We start from the raw sequence: 23712 nt of genomic DNA, 5'->3' as shown, positions 1-23712 counted from the left end.
CATGTTCTCTAGGGGAAGTCCCTGGAGACTGGACCAGTTCAATCATTCTTCTCCTTCATTTGCTTCCCAGGTATTCGTGCAGCCATAAAACATGCACATGTTAGTGTACCGACAGAAAGAAAGAGTGTGTCTCCAAGATAGCTGCCTCCAGGGAACATGTTCGTAATAAGACATCAAAAACTATATATAGAGAGTGTGAGTGAGCTGCGATCCTACTCAACTTATGAAATCTTTCAGAAATCAAAAATAATCAATAAACATAAAATTAAACCCAAATATAGGATCACAAAATATTTCAGTTTTTTAATAAGTTATTTAAAAACATAACAGACCGTGGTTTCCCATACTAAATCTGAACAAAAAGCTTCTTAGAAGACAGAAGATTGTAATTATTGTGCCGTGTGTGACTCTAGGTATTTACAAGGAATTTAAGAAGTTCTTATTTGAAAAAAAAAAAACAAAAAAAAAAAACACCCCCAAAAAACAAAATATCCTCTGGGTTTTCTTGATAAGCTCAGAAATAGACCCCAAGTACAACAAAATACTGTAAAAGTTGTCTTATTTGTCCTCCTTCCCCTTGGTTTTTCTGTAAACCATCTCCCTGAAACTTGACAAGATCTTGTTTTCTCTCTTGCGTCTCTCTTCTTGGTTGAAGGAAGCCAGGGCCCTCTTCTCATCGGCACTGTAAATCTGGTTCTCCTTACGCAGACGGACAGCCTCCATACGGCGATGTCTTAAAAACAAAAACAATGACATGTCAGTTCAGAACAAATCAAAGCGTTACAAGATTTTCTTAAAAGGGACCTTTCACCGGATTATTTTTTAACTTAAACTGAGTATCTGTCACGGGGTTACTGTAACAGAGGAGCCAGAAGACCGCAGTGTCCGACTGCTCCTACTTCTGAGCTGAGAAGAAGCACTTTTCCTTCTTTTTAATTGTGTTTATTTATTTTGGGAGAACAGGGGTTAATCTGCCATGTTGGAAACTCTGGGAGTAGCAGCTCTCAGCTGAGCTTGGTTAGCCACTCCTATATAATCTGGGTCCTGGCATGGCTTAGGAGGAGATGTTATCTGTGACTGTTGCCTGGTTTGTAAGTCTGGTAATTCCCTTCCCTCCTCTTACTTTGGTTTTTCCCCATCCTTCTCTCCCCGATGCATTCCTCTGTTATATGTGAGTGAATATTTGTATGCCTGGTATTTTCAGTTACCCCCTTGTTTGTGTACCTTTGTTTGTCAGGTTGGAGTACTGCGGTGCACAGTAGCGCCCCTCTTCTCTGGGTACGGGAAGAGTACAGACGAAGGGCTAAGGCCGGAGAGACACTGGTGCGAGATACGGCCGAGTCTCGGTGGTTAAAAGCAAGCTGTGGCACCGGCACTCCGGAGCGGAGCGTGCGGCTCCATGTATTGCTATGCAGCTGCACGCTCCGCTCCGGAGTGCCGGTGCCACAGCTTGCTTTTAACCAGCGAGACTCGGCCGTATCTCGCACCAGTGTGTCTCCGGCCTAACTCTGGAGATAAGGCAAGGGTGGCGGCCCCAGCATCTGCACCTTCAGAAGTATCCTGGGGAATAGGGCGAGCTAGAACGCCCGCTAGTGGTCCCGGGTCACCCGACAGCTGAGTCGTGACAGTATCTGCTCTAATTGATGGTACTCCACCGATTCTTCTCTTCCCCTTTGTTCAAGGTTATGCCCCCAGTAATAAAGAAGTAAATTCTCCCTTCAACCAAATGGGTGTATGACTCGTATCCTCTCGGCGGGCGCAGCAGTGTTTTGATTGGCCGGCATCAGAAGAAAAAAAGCAAATGCCCCCGAGCACTGTGATGTACGCCCCGTTGGATGAAAGGGAAATTTGCCTCATTATTACATGGGGACCATAACTTTGGAACAGAGGATCACAGAAGAAAAAGAAAAACTGTTCTAGAATCAGTGGAGCAGCACAAACTTGGAGGAGGTACTCCATTTAAGTTAAAACATCCAGTGAAAGGTCCTCTTTATATAAAGGCATTTTGAAAACACACAGAAATATACATCAGTATATTTTGAAAATGTGTGCATTCATATAAGTGGAGACAAAATATTTTTGAAGTGTTTCCTATCATATAAATTTCTCCAATACAGCAAGTATCCAATATGGCAAACTCTGACCTGTCATACAGGTGTTCCATCTATAGAAAACAGAAGTCTGTGACAGTGGCGATCTATACCTACATAGGGGCAGTTTTATCAAGACTGGCATAGCGCACGCTCGCACTACTCCAGTCTTGATGGAGTACAAGAGGCACACGCCACTTAAAGAATTTGGCTCCTCTTCTGAGTGGGGTACGTCTTTGTGCACCACACCATAAATGCTACCCATTTGGTGACTGAAGTCGCTTCTCTTCCATGTGATGCCCGGCCCCATTCTCAGCTTTGCTCATTTTGGTGAAACTGATCAAACTGGTGTGAAACCCCCCAAAGTTGCAAAACTTCTAAACAACTTTGTGTTGCTCAAATAATTTGTGACTTTTCAAAGCTTTTATACCACTTTGTGTCTTGGGTATCATTAGCTGTTTTGACGCACGTCCCTGGATAAAAGGATAAGTCACATCACAGTATATTCCTCTTAAAAACAAAAGGCAACAATGGGTGGCGCTACACTTTGAAGCCAAGTGTACCTGCCTCAGGTTCATCTGTGCATGCCCTGGATCCCATCGGACATAGCATATTGTTTTTCATATAGTATTTTAATTTGTTGATTTACTGTATAAACTAAAAATATCAAAATGAGAATATCCACAAGCCCTATAGCATCCTAGCAGCAGTTTGATCACACCCTGATATATCGCTATACTTCATGGCACATAGAATTGGAAAGGGGCCAGCATGTGCCATAAAATCAAAACATATTAGTTTGCTTCAAACTACATATCCCTGTTTCCTGTAATGTTGCAATGAGATCATCAATACTACAGTGTCTCCCAAGCTTTAGAGCATGAATATAGATACATACCTGCTGCCACTCATTACATAGCCAGACACCTCAAAAGAAGCAATTTCATCACTTGTCAGGCCAATTTCACCTCTCCTGGGTATACGCTTACCGGCCTTCACATATTCTGCCATGGCTGCACCCTCACCGGGTAGCAAAGCGTGACCATAACTGTTTAAAAAGGAATACAACAGAAAAGATAAAGTATGACCATTCCCGTTAATAGTTTTTTTTTGTATATGTAGAATGAAAAGATCTGTTGACATTAGCAAATGTAGCGGCACACAGACTTCTATATGGACAGAATCTCCTCAACCCTTGGACCACCTTGTTATAATGCTGCAGGGCGTCAGACAGTTCCAGAAAGTGGGTGCAAAACAAATATTTAGATATGGGAAGTAGAAATATGGAACATTATTTTTAATATACTTTCATGCAAAAACCATAACAAAAAAAGTCATTCAATCTTTAACTAAGAATATGTGCACACAGCGTCTTTTTCATGGGGGGAACCCACCAGATGTTTCAGGAGGAAGACTCTTCAGAAGTATGGACTGTCTTCATAGCGGAAAACGACTGAGCATTTGTCAGATCATTTCCTTTAGCTGCTGGGCGTTATTGAAAACCTTAAGTGGTTAAAGACAATCAAAAGACTGATCATATAAAGAGCAAGTGGTTTCTACTTGGAAATGCATATGTTCAATCTTCTGAGTGTTTAGATAGCGCTTTTACAGGTGGGTTCTGGAGTGGAACCCGACAGAAAGACGTTGTGGGCACATACCCTTAGAGGGTTATTCCAAAAATCATAATGTGGCCTTCGTTTTCTGTACATACAGAATTAACCACACGTGCCAAATTCAACCTATTTTAAATCTGCACTGATTTAAAGAAATACACTCTAATGTGACCCCCGCTATGGCTCGCTGAATCCTCCATTACCACAGGATCTGTCTTCCAGTAGTTCTATTTGCAGCCAATGACCCTTTGCAATAATACATGTGACAACTGGGTTGGTGCCCACTTCAGCAATGCTAAAGATCCCACTGATAGCAGCAAGTATAAGTACAGTAAAAATCTTTTTTCTTTTATTTGGTAAATAATTTAAAATAACCATATAGAATATGCAAATATAATATCAGAGGCTGCAATGCCATATATTAGTCACAGGAGACCAAGTCACATTTTACCCTAATTAAATCCTAGGAAATGTCCATATAGTTAAGTATAGATTTAAACTTCCGGTAATCAGAAGCAGAGGAAAGTGCATATAGTGCAAAGTTCCGCTGACTTACACAGGAAAACAGAGTATAGTGGAGTCACTCCCACCGCCCCAACGCACGTTTTGTATGGTCACTTCATCAGTAGGCGTGTGTTGGAGAGGGGGGTAGAAGTATATATATATATATATATATATATATATATATATATATATATATATATATATATATATATATATATATATATATATATACACATATATATATATATATATATATATATATATATACACACACACACACACACACACACACACACATATAGCGAGCTGGCCAGTAAAAGTGTAGATACACATGTGGTGATCACAGGCCGGTGGCGTGTCCGTATCTGGCGCATGTGCAGTGCATGTACGGCGCCGTGTGAAAGTTGCTCCCCTATCAGTATGTCTTCGGAGTGTGGGAGGAAACCCACGCAAACACAGGGAGAACATACAAACCCCTTGCAGATGTTGTCCTTGGTGGGATTTGAACCCAGGATCTCAGCACTGCAAGGCTGCAGTGCTAACCACAGAGCCACCGTGCTGCCGAAAATCAAATAGTGGGTCACAGTTACATGAACAACGTGATAAAGACATATGACAGGTCAAAACATAGCTGTGATGTAATTGACATAATAAAACACGTCTTTTTTTCTAGTACCACCAGTTTGGACGCTATCTACTGCTTTTTGACTGTGGACCTGATACCAAGTGGGATTCCTTGTTTTTTTAGACATTGAATCCCAGGGATGGAGGAGTGCTGCTGACCGCATCAATTTACGTTCTCAACTATTAATGGTGCCCTCATCCATATAAATAAAAGTTAGCCACACTGAGATCCATCTCTATCAGAAAGCACACAAGAGCAGAGAGAGGGGCCTGCAGCACTGAAGAAGAGCAGTGTAATGCTAGGAAATGTAGTTTTAGCAGGAAGAATTGGACCTCCCATTCACCTATCTGAAACTGGATTCACAGTGAAAGTAGGAGGTGAACATGACACAAAAGGTACAAGGGGAAAAAACCCCACAACTTTATTTTGGGATACTATTGTATAATAATAATAATGATGATGCAAATACTTTACAAAAAATACTGCCATTGTGGAAATAAACCTTTAATAAAGAAAGTGTAGACTTACTTTAATGGTTTATCATCTTGAGATAAGTGTGTTATTGGAGCTTCGGGCCCAACAAAATCCACATCATCAATGTTAACCTCTGTAGAAAAATAAATATATTCAAATAAATATTTTAACATCTGCCTTATATGATACTTAAAAACAAAAGTTGCCTTGCATCTGCCAATAAGCAACATAAACCATATACATTTATTAAAGGGAACCTGTCACCCCCAAAATGGAAGATGAGCCAAGCCCACCATCATCAGGGGCTTATCTATAGCATTCTGTAATGCTGTAGATAAGCCCCAGATGTAACCTGCAAGGTAAAGGCCCCGTCTCACTAAGCGATTTACCAACGATCACGACCAGCGATATGACCTGGCCGTGATCGTTGGTAAGTCGCTGTGTGGTCGCTGGGGAGCTGTCACACAGACCGCTCTCCCCAGCGACCAACGATCAGGGGAACGACTTCGGCATCGTTGAAACTGTCTTCAACGATGCCGAAGTCCCCCTGCAGCACCCGGGTAACCAGGGTAAACATCGGGTTACTAAGCGCAGGGCCGCGCTTAGTAACCCGATGTTTACCCTGGTTACCAAAAAAAACAAACACTACATACTCGCCTTTCGGTGTCCAGGTCCCTTGCCGTCTGCTTCCTGCTCTGACTGAGCCGCCGTACTGTGAGAGCAGAGCGCAGCGGTGACGTCACTGCTGCGCTCTCACTTCTCACTGTACGGCCGGGAGTCAGTGAGAGCAGGAAGCAGACGGCAAGGGACACCGAAAGGCGAGTATGTACTGTTTGTTTTTTTTGGTAACCAGGGTAAACATCGGGTTACTAAGCGCGGCCCTGCGCTTAGTAACCCGATGTTTACCCTGGTTACCAGTGAAGACATCGCTGGATCGGTGTCACACACACCGATTCAGCGATGTCAGCGGGGCCTCAACGACCAAAAAAAGGTCCAGGCCATTCTGACACGACCAGCGATCTCGCAGCAGGGGCCTGATCGCTGGTACGTGTCACACATAGCGAGATCGCTATGGAGGTCGCTGTTGCGTCACAAAACTTGTGACTCAGCAGCGATCTCGCTAGCGATCTCGCTATGTGAGACGGGGCCTTAAGAAAAAGAGGTTAGATTATACTCACCCAGGGGAGGTCCCGGTTCTGTTCAGGTCCGATGGGCGTCGCGGTCCGGTCTGGGTCCTCCCGTCTTCTTACGATGACGTCCTCTTCTTGTCTTCCTGCCGTGGCTCACGCGCAGGCGTACTTTGTCCTGTTGAGGGTAGAGCAAAGTACTGCAGTGTGCAGGTGCTGGGCCTCTCTGACCTTTCCCGGCGCCTGCGCACTGCAGTACTTTGCTCTGCCCTCAACAGGACAAAGTACGCCTGCGCCGGAGCCACAGCATGAAGACAAGAAGAGGACGTCATCGTAAGAAGATGGGAGGTCCCGGACCGCAACAGCCATCGGACCGGGACCGCCCCTGGGTGAGTATAATCTAACCTCTTTTTCTCATCTTTCAGGGTACATCGGGGGCTTATCTACAGCATTACAGAATGCTGTAGATAAGCCCCTGATGCCGGTGGGCTTAGCTTAACTTCCATTTTGGAGGTGACAGGTTCCCTTTAACAAGTTCACATATCTAATACTATTCAAATACCTGATTGAAATCCCAGGCCTATTAACCCTTTCACTGGAATTTTTCACACTTCGGACAAACATAAAACTACACATTTACTTTCTGTCAATTAGAGGTTATACTTTCTAATGAATAAAGTAGTGTTTTTTTACATCACTGGAGCTTTGATAAAATCATATTATAACTCCATAACCATTTACTTTCTGAAATGAAACAGCTGACACATGAAAGTAGGAATCAAAGTGTAAAAATGTTTGTAAAAAAAAGGATACAAAAATTATGTTGGTGGTCTAAAGGGAAATTGGTCAGCAGTTTTTTTGAGTTTTATAAGCAAGAGATTATCACTGCAGGATTAGGTGTCTCATGTCTCCTAGTCCAACCACAACTGATTATCAACTGACAATAAACATTGTACATAGAAAGCTGCCAATCCCCGTGTTTGTGTGGGTTTCCTCCAGGTTCTCCAATTTCCTCCCACATTCCAAAGACATGCTGATAGGGAATTTAGACTGTGAGCCCCATAGGGGACAGCGATGATAATGTGTGCAAAACTGTAAAGCGCTACGGAATATGTTAGCGCTATATAAAAATAAAGATTATTATTATTAATCAGTGGTGTGTGGTGGAGCACTGCTAGATCTACAACAGAGAAAACTGTGATTCTATCACAACCGCTACACCAGTAAGTAAAATGATACATCGGTGGAATCAGGGTCTCTGTCACTACATCATGCTGCTGTCAGATTACATAGCAAAACCAACCTGCTGACAGATTCCCTTTAAGGTTTGATAAAAGCAAATAGTGAGAGACACATCTAAAAATAAAAGCTCAACATCTGCAGTATTCATACCACATCTGCCTCTGTCTACATGTTTTTCTCACCCATTTAGCCAAAAACAATATCTCCCCTTTTTACTTCAGACGGCACACATCCTTTCTGATTGGTACGGAGTGCTAATGAGACGTTTCTGTATTTTTCCCACTCTTCCATTGGAGTAATTTTCATAGGAAAATAAAAGTATTTGTTTTATTTATCCCCTTTGAAATAATAATACAAAAAAAAAAATCAAGAATCATAAAAAAACAGGGATTTTTGTGTACTCACCATAAAATCCTTTTCTCCGAGCCAATCATTGGAGGACACAGGACGATGGGTGTTATGCGGCTGCCACTAGGAGGACACTAAGCAAATACACAAAAAAGTTAACTCCTCCTCCGCAGTATACACCCTCTGCTGGCTCTCTCGTGAACCAGTTCGGTGCCAAAGCAGTAGGAGCTCACAAACAGAATTGCAATATGCCAAAACCAACAAAGACTACAAGCCAACGGGCTAAAAAGGTGGGTGCTGTGTCCCCCAATGATTGGCTCGGAGAAAAGGATTTTACGGTGAGTACACAAAAATCCCTGTTGCTCCTTCGCTTCATTGGGGAACACAGGACCATGGGACGTCCTAAAGCAGTCCCTGTGTGGGAAAACGTCATAGGTGAAACCTCACGCACCCAATACTTAAAGAAGTAAGTGATTAAATGAAGCCTACAGATGCGAAACTGACGATTGCAGAATCTGTCTGCCGACGGCTGCATCTGAGGAGGCTTGAACATGAATGTTGTAATGTTTAGCGAACGTGTGAAGACTGGACCAAGTCGCAGTCTTGCACACTTGCTGTGCGGATGCCTGGTGCCGAATGGCCCTAGAGGCCCCCACTGACCGAGTGGAGTGTGCCTTAATCCCCGCGGGGATAGGCTGGCCTTTGATACGGTAAGCTTCTTGGATCGATGAACGAATGGCCTTCGAGGAGGCAAAACCTTTCTGTGACCATCCGGAAGCACAAAAAGGGCATCAGCTTCGCGAAATGACACCGTTCTGGAAATGTACTTTCGGAGAGCCCTCACCAAGTCCAGAGTGTGAAGGGCTTGCTCAGTACGATGGACTGGAGCCGGACAGAACGAGGGCAGGACAATTTCTTCATTCAGATAAAAAGTCGAGACGACTTTAGGTAAGAAGGACGGGGATGTCCTGGGAGGGAGAAAAGAGAGAGAAAGAGAGAGAAAGAGAAAGAGAGAGAAAGAAAGAGAAAGAGAAAGAGAGAGAGAGAGAAAGAGAGACTGGCGTCAGTGGTCAATACCAGCCAGTGAACAGGGAGGAAGGACCTTCCTGGCTCCAAGGACGACGTTGCAGTCCACCACCTGAGAGATCGCCTGATTCTGGGTGCCAGGCGAAAGCGGCGAGCCAGGGAGGCTGGATTCTTGTCCCATGCTGAGATCAGAGCCTGCTGCAGGGGCAGCAAGTGAAATTTGGCAAAGGGCACTGCCTCGATAGAGGCCACCATTTTCCCGAGAACCTACATGGCAAACCGCAGGGAGTGAGAGCGGCCCAGAGTTAGCAATTGGGCTCCCCGGATTAGAGAGGAAATCTTTTCCGGAGGGAGAATTACCAACCCTAGGGAAGTGTCCAAGATCATCCCCAAAAAGGGGACTCGCTGGGACGGAACTGGAGACGATTTCTCCAAGTTCACCAGCCAACCTAGACGAGACAGAGTGTCAATGGTGACAGTGACGCTCTCTTCGCAGACCCGAAAAGACAGACCTTTGACGAGAAGATCGTCCAGATATGGAAGAATCACCACGCCCTGGGAATGTTGAACAGACATGACGGCTGCCATGACTTGTGAATACCCTTGGGGCGGTGGCGAGCCCGAAGGGCAGAGCAGTGAATTGAAAATCATAGTCTCCGACCGCAAAGCGCAGGAATCTTTGATGACTTTTGAAGATTGGAATGTGAAGATATGCGTCTTTGATGTCGATTGACGCCAGGTATTCCCCTTTTTCCAAAGAAGCGACAACAGAGCCTAGGGATTCCATCCTGACATGGCGCACTGAGAGGAATCTGTTCAACAGCTCCAGGTCCAAAATGGGACAAATGGTTCAGTGCTTCTTGGGGACCACGAACAGGTTCGAGTAGAAGCCTTTGAACCGTTCTGTGGGCAGAACCGGAACGATGACTGCGCTGTTGCGGAGGGCTTGTAAGGCCTGGTAAAAGGGGATTGCGTGCGCCTTGGACTTTGGAAGACGAGACCGAGAGAAGCGCGTCGGAGGGGGGGAAATGAAGTCGATCCTGTATCCGGAAGACACGAGATCTCTGACCCACTGGTCGTGAACGACCAATAACCATACTTGGCAAAACAAAAGTAGACGGCCGCCTATTCTTCCTGTGTCCACCGGACACGGCCAGAAGTCATTGAGAAGAGAATTTTCGGGAAGGGGCACTTTTGGGCCTGGATCAGGGAGATCTGTTTCTCCAGGAATTAGAAGGTCTGAAAAAAGGTTGCGACCCCCTGCCTCTGCATGGGGGACGAGACGAGCTAGCTGGGGTGGCTGAGGATGACCAGCCTGTGGTACCGCGAAAGGGTCGGAAGCGAACCTGGGACTGGTTCCGAAAGGGGCGAACGGGCCTACGCTGAGAAAGGAATTTGCTTTTTCCACCGGTAGCGTCTGAGATTATCTGATCGAGTTTTTCTCCGAACAGGCGCCTGTGCTGGTACGGCAGGGAAGTCAAGGATTTTTTGAAGCGGAGCCTGCCCACCATTCACGGAGCCACAATGCTCTCCTGATGGTCACGGCGTTAGCGGCCGCAAGTGCGGCACAATTAGCTGCATCTAGGGAGGCATGAACTACATAATCTCCTGCTCGAGAAATCTGATAGGCAAGATTGGACACATCGGGAGGCAAGCTATTGTCTCTATCGGATTTCACTATGGCCTCGGCCCAGGCTACCATAGCTCTAGCTACCCAAGAAGGGTGGCAAAAGAAGGGAATAGAGTAGCTCCGGCGGCCTCGAAGACCGACCTGGCCAGGTTGTCAATCTGACGTTCCGTGGGATTTTTAATAGAAGATCCGTCCGCCAAAGATAGAAGAGTCTTTGAAGCGAGTCTCGATATGGGTGGATCTACTGGAGAGGACTCAGTCCATTCCTACCTAAGAGTAGGTGCAAAAGGGTACCTTGCTTCTAGGGGCTTTAGGCCCGTGAAGCGCTTATCTGGGCGATTTCTATGCCTCTTAATGTCCGTGAACTCAGGATGATTTGCAAAAAACTTGTGAGGCCGTTTTGTTCATTTAAAGGACACTGGGTGATCCTAGTTAGTACCAGGTTCTTCGTCTAGCTTCAGAACGTGATTAACCGCTTCGATGAGGGAATTAATGGACTCCTGGAACTCAGGGGAGTCCGGGTCTGGGGCCATATCGGACTCGTATTCTGAGTCGTGTTCACTGTAAGCCCCTGGTGAGGGGGATGAAGAGGCATCGGAGTTCCGTGGGGAGGTGTCACGGGCACGTTTTCTAGAGGAATGTGTACCCTGCGTAGCCGTCCGGCCCCAACCTGACAACGAGTCATGTGCGGCTGAGGGACCCTCTACAAGGGGTAAAGAGATGCCCCGGCTTGAAGAGGAATCGCAAAAGGATTCTGAGGCCTTGAAGAGAGAAGCCATGGACTGTCACAGAGGAAGCCCATTCAGGAGGGCTATAATCAAAAAGAACCTAGCACTCAACTTGATGCCTTAAAGTGAGATTTATTGTAGTGGTACACAGTAAACGTTTCGGTCCTACACCTGGACCTTCGTCAGTAACTACATGTGGAACATAACAAAAAGTGGAAAATATAACAGAAATCATAAAAAAGTAAAAAAACCTTTTACACAAAAAGAGGTATATACATAAATGCTGAGGAGAAAATTATAGCATCCATATCAAACAATTGGTCAAACGTATCATAGAAATATATGCTGAAGAGAGATCCCAAGTATCTAGGCTAAAACGTTCCACTTATATAAAGAGATGAGGATCCCCCCATGTGGTAAAACAGTGAGAAGAGGTACATACCGTACTGCAGAGTAGAAGGGGACACAAAAGGTCAGACGACACACAGAAGCGGCGTCTGCAGATGTATAAGCACAGTTCCGAGGGGAAATAGTGAGAGATGTAAAACGGTCCGTGGGTATGAGAAAAAGAAAAGGCTAGTAAATGGACCATACCTTATAGCTTATAGCTGAACCACACAGGAGCGATGCTGTGGGTGTAATAATATAGAGAGACAGAGGAGGGGTAAGATTACCTCCTCTAAGTGTGCAGGAAAGGGTGAACAGCGCGCTGGAGTGGGAATTACCTGTGGAGACTGTGGCTGGTTGTGGCGGGAGCAGACGCGGATTCCACCGCTGGTCTGCCCATATGGAGTGGAATCGCCGTTACATGGGGGTAGGGCGGGACTAAAGGTGCCTGTGAGCCAATAGGCGGCGATACCTAGAACCGGAAGTGACATCGCTCAGTGTTAGCCGCTTAGTGCAGCCGCTTGTGGAGCTGACGATCGTGGTGGGCGGAAGTGACGTCCGGTTGTCAGGGAAGCTAGGCGAAACACAGTCTCGGGTGACTAGAGATGGCGGTGCAGCAGTGCTGTAGTAAAGTTCATAAAGTCCTGCAGTACAGAAATGTTATGGTGGAACATGGAGGAGCGTACACGTGTGAAGTGTTTTTGATATCACTGGATATATGAGTCTGGAGTTGAAGTGCCCAAAGTAGAATATTTCAGTAGTAGGTGAACAGAATCCTTAGTGGTGGTGGTCCTAGATTCTATCCTTGTGCCATAAAACACGGTAGACATTGGTGAGCAGTGGGTTGGTCCGATGTGACAAGCAGAAATGAAATAGGTTTCAATACAAGCGATTCTAATGGCAAAAAAGGGAAAACAGAATTAGTAAACAGTAACTATACATTGCAATAGAGTATACACCAAACAATGGCTGGAGTCCTTATTAGTCTGTAGATAAAACCGTATTATGGAACAATCAGCAGGCGGCCTTCTACAAAAAAGAGGCTAAATCGTAGTCTCTATTGAGTCCCAACGGCTGAAGTGTCTCTAAGGTATGGATCCAGGTCATAGAGCATGTTCCCCCATTTAGGAGGGGTGGGGACCGGATTGCCCGTCTTAAAAGACGGGAAGCATACTGGATCCATACCTTAGAGACACTTCAGCCGTTGGGACTCAATAGAGACTACGATTTAGCCTCTTTTTTGTAGAAGGCCGCCTGCTGATTGTTCCATAATACGGTTTTATCTACAGACTAATAAGGACTCCAGCCATTGTTTGGTGTATACTCTATTGCAATGTATAGTTACTGTTTACTAATTCTGTTTTCCCTTTTTTGCCATTAGAATCGCTTGTATTGAAACCTATTTCATTTCTGCTTGTCACATCGGACCAACCCACTGCTCACCAATGTCTACCGTGTTTTATGGCACAAGGATAGAATCTAGGACCACCACCACTAAGGATTCTGTTCACCTACTACTGAAATATTCTACTTTGGGCACTTCAACTCCAGACTCATATATCCAGTGATATCAAAAACACTTCACACGTGTACGCTCCTCCATGTTCCACCATAACATTTCTGTACTGCAGGACTTTATGAACTTTACTACAGCACTGCTGCACCGCCATCTCTAGTCACCCGAGACTGTGTTTCGCCTAGCTTCCCTGACAACCGGACGTCACTTCCGCCCACCACGATCGTCAGCTCCACAAGCGGCTGCACTAAGCGGCTAACACTGAGCGATGTCACTTCCGGTTCTAGGTATCGCCGCCTATTGGCTCACAGGCACCTTTAGTCCCGCCCTACCCCCATGTAACGGCGATTCCACTCCATATGGGCAGACCAGCGGTGGAATCCGCGTCTGCTCCCGCCACAACCAGCCACAGTCTCCACAGGTAATTCCCACTCCAGCGCGCTGTTCACCCTTTCCTGCACACTTAGAGGAGGTAATCTTACCCCTCCTCTGTCTCTCTATATTATTACACCCACAGCATCGCTCCTGTGTGGTTCAGCTATAAGCTATAAGGTATGGTCCATTTACTAGCCTTTTCTTTTTCTCATACCCACGGACCGTTTTACATCTCTCACTATTTCCCCTCGGAACTGTGCTTATACATCTGCAGACGCCGCTTCTGTGTGTCGTCTGACCTTTTGTGTCCCCTTCTACTCTGCAGTACGGTATGTACCTCTTCTCACTGTTTTACCACATGGGGGGATCCTCATCTCTTTATATAAGTGGAACGTTTTAGCCTAGATACTTGGGATCTCTCTTCAGCATATATTTCTATGATACGTTTGACCAATTGTTTGATATGGATGCTATAATTTTCTCCTCAGCATTTATGTATATACCTCTTTTTGTGTAAAAGGTTTTTTTACTTTTTTATGATTTCTGTTATATTTTCCACTTTTTGTTATGTTCCACATGTAGTTACTGACGAAGGTCCAGGTGTAGGACCGAAACGTTTACTGTGTACCACTACAATAAATCTCACTTTAAGGCATCAAGTTGAGTGCTAGGTTCTTTTTGATTATGGTTTAAAAGGTGTGGGAACCTAACCTTAGCACCACCCCTTCCAGTAGTGCACACGGCAATTTTGTAACATTCAGGAGGGCTGGCACCGCTGTGTTCTCCAGAGAGCCTGAAGCCTCACAGTGCGTGCAGAGAGGTTTAGGATGTTTCCACGGTAGGGAAACGTTGCATGAGGCATAGATCACCGTGTGAGTCTTATCCGCATTTTTATTAGCCTTTGATTGAGATATACTGCAAAAAGCTGATGAAAGCTTGCAGGGATGTTGAGGATGAATGCCTGCAGCAGAGGTGAATGCCTGCAGCGGAGGGGGTTAAGCAGCGTGCACCTGCAGCGGTGTGTGTGTGGCTGTCTTACCCAGGTCCTGCTTGCCCCCAGAGAAGTGCCTGTGCACTTATCCTGCAGCGGTAATGGTGTCCCCCACAAGTATCCTGTCTAGGACGCGCCCGGAAGCAAGGTCCAATGGGAGATTTGGCGCTTCTTGTGAGGTATGAGAAGCGCCAGAAGAGGTGGGCGGAGAGGAAGATGCAGGGCGAGTCTCCGCCCACTCTTTACAGGCCCGACCAGAAGTGCTGGAGAGGGGGGCGGAGTGCCGAGAAGGGAGCGGAGCTGGCCGGGACTGTGGGCGTTGTTGGGCCTAGCACGGCCAGAAGTCGGGGACTCAATTAGAAGCCGCGGACGACGGTAACAGCCGCACTCGGCGGTAAGGCCGGGGCAGAGGCGATGGGGGTGGCCGAGGTCAGAGGTAACAGCCGCGGCCAGTGGTAACGGCCGTGGCAGCAAGAACACCGCAGCTGCCGCTGGCTGAGAGGATCGCGCCGCAGGCACACACACACGCTGGGGGGGGGGGAGGTAACGGCCACGGCGGTAGTAAAGGGCCGTGGTGCAGCCTGTGGGCTGGGTGCCGATCTCCCCGGGGGCCCGGGCATAAACACAGGGCCCCGGGGAGGGAGGTAAACAATCCTCCCTCCCACTGGATGGCCGTACTCACTGCGATCCGAGGCAGGAGCTCTGGGCCATAGACGGCGAATATCAATCGCGCCGTCCATCCGCAATCCACCATCCCTTTGATACGGAGGTGGAGAGGGCACAATTTCTGACACCAATCCCTCTTTCTCACAGTGGTGGTGCAGTGGGGCCACACAAAAGCCACGAGGGAGCTTCTCCTTCATCTCATTGGGGGGGCAGGCCGGCTGAAGTCCTGGCTCTGGAAGGGGGTACGTGAGGGCGACACCTCATGTTCCCATCCGTTGTTGGTGTGGGGAGAGCGGACCCATTAAAGGAATCAGTCGCCCCGATTGACGTTGCAGGAGGGGGTACGGGGAGGAGACACTCCGCTTTCCCGCCTGTTGTTGATTTTGGGAGATCGGGACCTTGAAAGGCCCCAACGCCCGTCCAATCCGTGGAAAAAAACGGCAAAACTTGGTAAAAAATAAGATAAGGAAGTCAGGGTCTGAAATCAGACCCTAGTGCCTCCTAAGACACTAAGCAAGAAACTGGTTCACGAGAGAGCCAGCAGAGGGTGTATACTGCGGAGGAGGAGTTAACTTTTTTATGTATTTGCTTAGTGTCCTCCTAGTGGCAGCAGCATAACACCCATGGTCCTGTGTTCCCCAATGAGGCAAGGAGAAACAATACATATTAACCCCTTACCAACCAGTCGGTTTTCCATTTTAGCATTTCAGTTATTTTCTCACATTTCAAGTGTCATAACTTTTTTTTTTTAGTTTTTTTGCTGACATAGCGGGAAGAGCTGCAATTATCGACAACGACATTCATTTTACCATGAAATTAACTGGAAAATGAGGGAAAGGTGAATTTCCTGAGCCCATGACAGCACCACCTGAAAGAGGGGATCTGCCCTTCAAGGACAGGAAACCTATAGAATAAAAAGGCAGCGTCTCTCCACAACCTCCATTTCTTTACAGAGAATGAGAGGACACCACTTAATAGTTACGAGAGGTGTTCATTAAAGATTTCCCCTGACCCAATTCCTGTGGACTGAGAGCAATGGAACTTGGCACAGTTATTAGTCCTTCTCTACATTGGTGCCACCTTGGGACACACTCTTCTCTCATCTCTTTAACCCCTTAGCCCCCAAGGGTGGTTTGCACGTTAATGGCCGGGCCAATTTTTACAATTCTGACCACTGTCCCTTTATGAGGTTATAACTCTGGAACGCTTCACCGGATCCCGGTGATTCTGACATTGTTTTCTCTTAACATATTGTACTTCATGATAGTGGTAAAAAAGCTACAGCTCATGGATGCCTCCTCCAGACCCCCTCCCAGTATGCACGCCAGTCCCAGCCACCCTGCGCATTCTCCTAGTCAGATGTCACTAGTGCTTGTCATCAGAGTATGACATTCTGGATTGCGCCATGCGGCTACGAAGACCGGGGCGTGTTGCTGCCAGGCAACCATAAATTAATGGTGCCGACACCCGTCCAACAGACGAGACACCCTTGGGTCCACAGCAACGCTTCCAGGTCCCCGGCCGCAGCAGAGACGCTGCCCTGCTAGGAAACAGATGAGCCCAGGTCTAGGAATAAACCTCTTCTATCTTCTGTCCCTGGACAAATCTAAGGGTACTATCACACAGTGGCACTTTTGTCGCTACGACGGTACGATCCGTGACGTTCCAGCGATATCCATACGATATCGCTGTGTCTGACACGCAGCAGCGATCAGGGACCCTGCTGAGAATCGTACGTCGTAGCAGATCGTTTGGAACTTTCTTTCGTCGCTGGATCTCCCGCTGTCATCGTTGGATCGGTGTGTGTGACACCGATCCAGCGATGCGTTCGCTTGTAACCAGGGTAAACATCGGGTTACTAAGCGCAGGGCCGCGCTTAGTAAGCCGATGTTTACCCTGGTTACCATCGTAAAAGTAAAAAAAACAAAAAACGTACATACTCACATTACGGTGTCCGTCAAGTCCCTTGCCGTCTGCTTCCCGCTCTGACTGACTGCCGGCCGGAATGTAAGAGCAGAGCACAGCGGTGACGTCACCGCTGTGATCTGCTTTCACTTTACGGTGGCACTCAGTCAGAGCGGAAAGCAGACTGCAAGGGACCTGACGGACACCGGAATGTATGTACGTTTTTTTTTTTTTTTTACTTTTACGATGGTAACCAGGGTAAACATCGGGTTACTAAGCGCGGCCCTGCGCTTAGTAACCCGATGTTTACCCGGGGCCTTCGGCATCGTTGGTCGCTGGAGAGCGGTCTGTGTGACAGCTCCCCAGCGACCACACAACGACTTTCCAACGATCACGGCCAGGTCGTATCGCTGGTCGTGATCGTTGGAAAGTTGCAGAGTGTGACAGTACCCTAAGGAATAGATTCCTTCCCCAAGGACAGGAAACCAAACTGAAATGGTGGAGAGGCACCGCCCTTTTTGTTCTGTAGGTTTCCTGTCCTTGAATGGCAGATCCCCTCTCTTACTAAAAATATTCCGTTATGGGTGATAGGGAAAAAAAAAATTCAATGGTGGTGTGAAACCGAGAAAAAAATGCAATTCTACATTTTTCTTTTTATAGCGTTCAGCATGTGGACAATTACCTGGCAATATGATTTTCCAGGTCAGTATGATTGAGGAGATACCAAACATGCAAAAAGTTAAAATTTGGTTTGTGCCGTGATTTTTTGAGATCCATAACATTTCTATTTTTTTTGTTAATGGCGGTGTGTGGTTAGCTGTTTTTTCTATTGATACCAGTACATATGACTTTTGACTGCATATTTTTAGTGGTGTGGCAGCAAATGAAGTTTTTTATTTTATTTTTTTCCCCTCCTGACCCAACTTTACAAGATGTTAGGGAGCAATATGTGATCTAGTACACCTACTTGTTCTCTCCACCCAGGCATCTTCCTGTATCTGGTCATCATCTGAATCTTCGCTGCTTGAATCGCTGGATTCCTTTCTGTTTTTTTTGCTTCTTTTTTTCTTAGATTTCTTTCTAGAAAAATATTGATGCAAGTAAAAACATTACATTTTTGACAGAAAAAAAAACAAAACATGTGCACACATTAGCATTTTGAGTTAAAGAAAGGATGATTCAAGAAAGTCAAGTAAACCCCTTTCTCAGATCCAGAGTCCTAACTGTGAGAAAACCTTATAGATTAAGCAAAACACCATGTGCTATTTTAATTTTAGCATCTCCATCATATACCTATGGGGTTCGGATGCATCCTTCAGTGAACTGGTATTTTAGCCAAGTATGGCCTTTTTCCAGTGATGTGTTGTGACTTTGATGTCCTTTTCAGCTAATTGCTATTTGTCACGTCTCATTCATGAAAATTACATTAATTTTTAAACTTACTTCTTGTTTTTCTTCTTCTTTTTCTTTGATTTCTTTTTTTCATCTTCATCTACAAAGGGAAAAAAATTATATACAGCTACTGCTTGAAACTGTTTAAATAAAAAAAAAAACCTGCACAATGGCTGGGTCTTATGAGCAAAACTTTTTATCTTTCTTAATTTAAGTTATCAATATTAACCTCTTCTGAACATCCACTGTATTTTTGGCAGTTTAACCTCTTATATGATAGCTCAACAGCAATTACGATATGATACAATACACTTTATTGCTCCCAAAGGAAATTATGGTATTAAGGTATCAAAGTGGTTAGATAGAGGTCGGGGTCTTCAGAGTGCTGACACCACATTGGTCCTCCTGCCCCTGCACTGGGATGGCGTTCCACTGGGTTATTCAATTAATGTCTCCCAAGACCTGCAGTCTTTGTACTCCTAGATGAGAGGTGTAAGGTTTCCTTGTGGAGAGTAACAAGTCAAGTCTGGTACGTTAGTATGAGGAGACTTATAAGCCATGCAGTGCTCCTCCGGAAATTAAATATGCAAATTGTCTCTTCAGAGAGGAAGACGACTAGAACTCTAGTGCCACCTATTTTAAGAAGCTATATAATTCCAATAGATGGCACTAGAGCTCTAGTCCTCTTCCTCTCTGAAAAGACCATATGCATACTCTGAGAAATTTTATTTTTTTTTTTTATATAAAACTGTTCCAAAATATAAAAAAAAAAACGAACATTGAAAAGTGTTTTCTCCTCATAAAATGGGTAAAAGTGCAAAATTCTTGTAAAAACAAGCAACTCCGCAATTTACCCCTTGTTAAAATTCCGCTCTGCTCCCAAGAAAGGAGGCGATTTTTAATTCTAATGTGTACAGCTAGTTGCCTGGGATATCGGTTACCACCGCGGCATATCAGAGGTGGCCGGATCCTTGGCAAGGAGCACAGCATTTATTGCTTTAGAGCTTGTAACTGTGGCTCTGAAGCTGGCAGGATGGCCGTAACTGGCTAGCTCCTTCAATGCTGCAGAGACAAAGCTGCTTCTGCTTTCAGAATCAGAGAGCGCACCGTTCAGACCAGCTGCACAGCATTGCCACTGGTCCTACCTGTCAATCATCAGGAGTATACCAGCCTCAGCAATTAGGGAGCCGGGAGGATGGGGAGAGATTCATTCCTGAAGATAAAATCATGAGAACAACCCTTTAAAAGTTCAACATTTATCTATCCCGAACCTGTACCAATAAAAATGACAACTCTTGGAAAATATGTCTGAATTTTTTTTAAAATTTTGATTAAAAAGTCACCACCAAATGGGAAAAGGTTAAGGTTTTTAACCCCTTCACCCCCAAGGGTGGTTTGCACGTTAATGACCAGGCCAATTTTTACAATTCTGACCACTGTCCCTTTATGAGGTTATAACTCTGGAACGCTTCAACGGATCTTGGCGATTCTGACATTGTTTTCTCGTGACATATTGTACTTCATGATAGTGATAAAATTTATTCGATATAATTTGCGTTTATTTGTGAAAAAAAACGAATATTTGGCGAAAATTTTGAAAATTTCGCAATTTTCCAACTTTGAATTTTTATGCCCTTAAATCACAGACATATGTCACGCAAAATACTTAATAAGTAACATTTCCCACATGTCTACTTTACATCAGCAGAATTTTGGAACCAAAATTTTTTTTTGTGACGGAGTTATAAGGGTTAAAAGTTGACCAGCAATTTCTCATTTTTACAACACCATTTTTTTTTAGGGACCACATCTCATTTGAAGTCATTTTGAGGGGTCTATATGATAGAAAATACCCAAGTGTGACACCATTCTAAAAACTGCACCCCTCAAGGTACTCAAAACCACTTTCAAGAAGTTTATTAACCCTTCAGGTGTTTCACAGAAATTTTTGGAATGTTTAAATAAAAATGAACATTTAACTTTTTTTCACAAAAAAATTATTTCAGCTCCAATTTGTTTTATTTTACCAAGGGTAACAGGAGAAAATAGACCCCCAAATTTGTTGTACAATTTGTCCTGAGTACGCTGATACCCCATATGTGGGGGTAAACCACTGTTTGGGCGCATGGCAGAGCTCGGAAGGAAAGGAGCGCCATTTGACTTTTCAATGCAAAATTGACCGGAATTGAGATGGGACGCCATGTTGCATTTGGAGAGCCCCTGATGTGCCTAAACATTGAAACCCCCCACAAGTGACACCATTTTGGAAAGTAGACCCCCTAAGGATCTTATCTAGATGTGTGGTGAGCAGTCTGACCCAACAAGTGCTTCACAGAAGTTTATAATGCAGAGCCGTAAAAATAAAAAATCATATTTTTTCACAAAAATGATCTTTTCGCCCCCAATTTTTTATTTTCCCAAGGGTAAGAGAAGAAATTGGACACCAAAAATTGTTGTGCAATTTGTCCTGAGTACGCTGATACCCCATATGTGGGTGTAAACCATTGTTTGGGCGCAGGGCAGAGCTCGGAAGGGAAGGAGCGCCATTTGACTTTTCAATGCAAAATTGACTGGAATTGAGATGGGACGCCATGTTGCGTTTGGAGAGCCCCTGATGTGCCTAAACATTGAAACCCCCCACAAGTGACACCATTTTGGAAAGTAGACCCCTTAAGGAACTTATCTAGATGTGTGGTGAGCACTTTGACCCAACAAGTGCTTCACAGAAGTTTATAATGCAGAGCCGTAAAAATAAAAAATCATATTTTTTCACAAAAATGATCTTTTCGCCCCCATTTTTTTATTTCCCCAAGGGTAAGAGAAGAAATTAGACCACAAAAGTTGTTGTGCAATTTGTCCTGAGTACGACGATACCCCATATGTGGGGGTAAACCACTGTTTGGGCGCATAGCAGAGCTCGGAAGGGAAGGAGCGCTATTTTACTTTTCAATGCAAAATTGACTGGAATTAAGATGGGATGCCATGTTGCGTTTGGAGAGCCCCTGATGTGCCTAAACATTAAAAAACCCCACAAGTGACACCATTTTGGAAAGTAGACCCCCTAAGGAACTTAACTAGATGTGTTTTGAGAGCTTTGAACCCCCAAGTGTTTCACTACAGTTTATAACGCAGAGCCGTGAAAATAAAAATTCTTTTTTTGTTCACAAAAATGATTTTTTAGCCCCCAGTTTTGTATTTTCACAAGGGTATCAGGATAAATTGGACCCCAAAAGTTGTTGTCCAATTTGTCCTGAGTACGCTGATACCCCATATGTGGGGGGGAACCACTGTTTGGGCGCATGACAGAGCTCGGAAGGGAAGGAGCGCCATTTGGAATGCAGACTTAAATGGATTGGTCTGCAGGCGTCACGTTGCATTTGCAGAGCCCCTGATGTACCCAAACAGTACAAACCCCCCACAAGTGACCCCATATTGGAAACTATACCCCCAAGGAGCTTATCTAGATGTGTTGTGAGAACTTTGAACCCCCAAGTGTTTCACTACAGTTTACAACGCAGAGCCGTGAAAATAAAAAATCTTTTTTTTCCCACAAAACTTATTTTTTGGCCCCCAGTTTTGTATTTTCCCAAGGGTAGCAGGAGAAATTGGACCCCAAAAGATGATGTCCAATTTGTCCTGAGTACGCTGATACCCCATATGTTGGGGTAAACCCCTGTTTGGGCACACGGGAGAGCTCTGAAGGGAAGGAGCACTGTTTTCCTTTTTCAACGCAGAATTGGCTGGAATTCAGATCGGATGACATGTCCCGTTTGGAGAGCCCCTGATGTGCCTAAACAGTGGAAACCCCCCAATTATAACTGAAACCCTAATCCAAACACACCCCTTACCCTAATCCCAACAGTAACCCTAACCACTCCTCTAACCCAGACACACCAACCCTATTCCCAACCATAAATGTAACCCAAACCCTAACCCTATCTTTAGCCCCAACCCTAACTGTAGCCCCAACCCTAGCCCTAACCCTAGCCCTAGCAATAACCCTAGCCGTAACCCTAGCCGTAACACTAGCCGTAACACTAGCCCTAACCCTAGCCCTAACCCTAGCCCCAACCCTAGCCCTAACCCTAGCAATAACCCTAGCCCTATCACTAGCCCTAACACTAGCCGTAACACTAGCCCTAACCCTAGTCCTAACCCTAGCCCCAACCCTAGCCCTAACCCTAGCAATAACCCTAGCCCTATCACTAGCCCTAACACTAGCCCTAACCCTAGCCCTAACCCTAGCCCTAGCCCCAACCCTAGCCCTAACCCTAGCCCTAACCCTAGCCCTAACCCTAACCCTAGCCCTAACTCTAGTCCTAACTCTAGTCCTAACTCTAGTCCTAACTCTAGTCCTAACTCTAGCCCTAACCCTAACCCTAACGGCAAAATGGAAATAAATACATTTTTTAATTTTTTTATTTTTCCCTAACTAAGGGGGTGATGAAGGGGGGTTTGATTTACTTTTATAGCGGTTTATTTAGCGGATTTTTTATGATTGGCAGCCGTCACACACTGAAAGACGCTTTTCATTGCAAAAAATATTTTTGCGTTACCACATTTTGAGAGCTGAAATTTTTCCATATTTGAGTCCACAGAGTCATGTGAGATCTTGTTTTTTGCGGGACGAGTTGACGTTTTTATTGGTTACATTTTCGGACACGTGACATTTTTTGATCACTTTTTATTCCGATTTTTGTGAGGTAGAGTGATCAAAAACCAGCTATTCATGAATTTCTTTTGGGGGAGGCATTTATATCGTTCCGCGTTTGGTAAAATTGATAAAGCAGTTTTATTCGTCGGGTCAGTACGATTACAGCGATACCTCATTTATATCATTTTTTTATGTTTTGGCGCTTTTATACGATAAAAACTATTTTATAGAAAAAATAATTATTTTGGTATCGCTTTATTCTCAGGACTATAACTTTTTTATTTTTTTGCTGATGATGCTGTATGGCGGCTCGTTTTTTGCGGGACAAGATGACGTTTTCAGCGGTACCATGGTTATTTATATCAGTCTTTTTGATCGCGTGTTATTCCACTTTTTGTTTGGCGGTATGATAATAAAGC

The 23712-nt window shown here is 45.1% G+C and overlaps 1 protein-coding gene across 1 annotated transcript in view; it reads right to left on the bottom strand.

Annotated features, from left to right (window-relative positions):
• Positions 1-278: 278 nt before the first annotated feature.
• Positions 279-23712, bottom strand: part of NKAP (NFKB activating protein) — a 38742-nt gene continuing 15308 nt past the window's right edge. Inside the window, exons 5-9 of the mRNA XM_077285172.1 lie at positions 18691-18739; positions 18215-18327; positions 5361-5439; positions 2989-3138; positions 279-733 (exon numbers count right to left, since the gene is read on the bottom strand). Of these exons, the coding sequence (XP_077141287.1) occupies positions 559-733; positions 2989-3138; positions 5361-5439; positions 18215-18327; positions 18691-18739 (566 nt within the window). The 3' untranslated portion in view covers positions 279-558. The remainder of the gene's footprint in view (positions 734-2988; positions 3139-5360; positions 5440-18214; positions 18328-18690; positions 18740-23712) is intronic.

Source organism: Ranitomeya variabilis, chromosome 2 (genome assembly GCF_051348905.1).
Source record: "Ranitomeya variabilis isolate aRanVar5 chromosome 2, aRanVar5.hap1, whole genome shotgun sequence".
Lineage (NCBI taxonomy): Eukaryota > Metazoa > Chordata > Amphibia > Anura > Dendrobatidae > Ranitomeya > Ranitomeya variabilis.
Note: the sequence above shows the minus strand (reverse complement) of the source record. Positions and strands in the feature narration are given on the sequence as shown.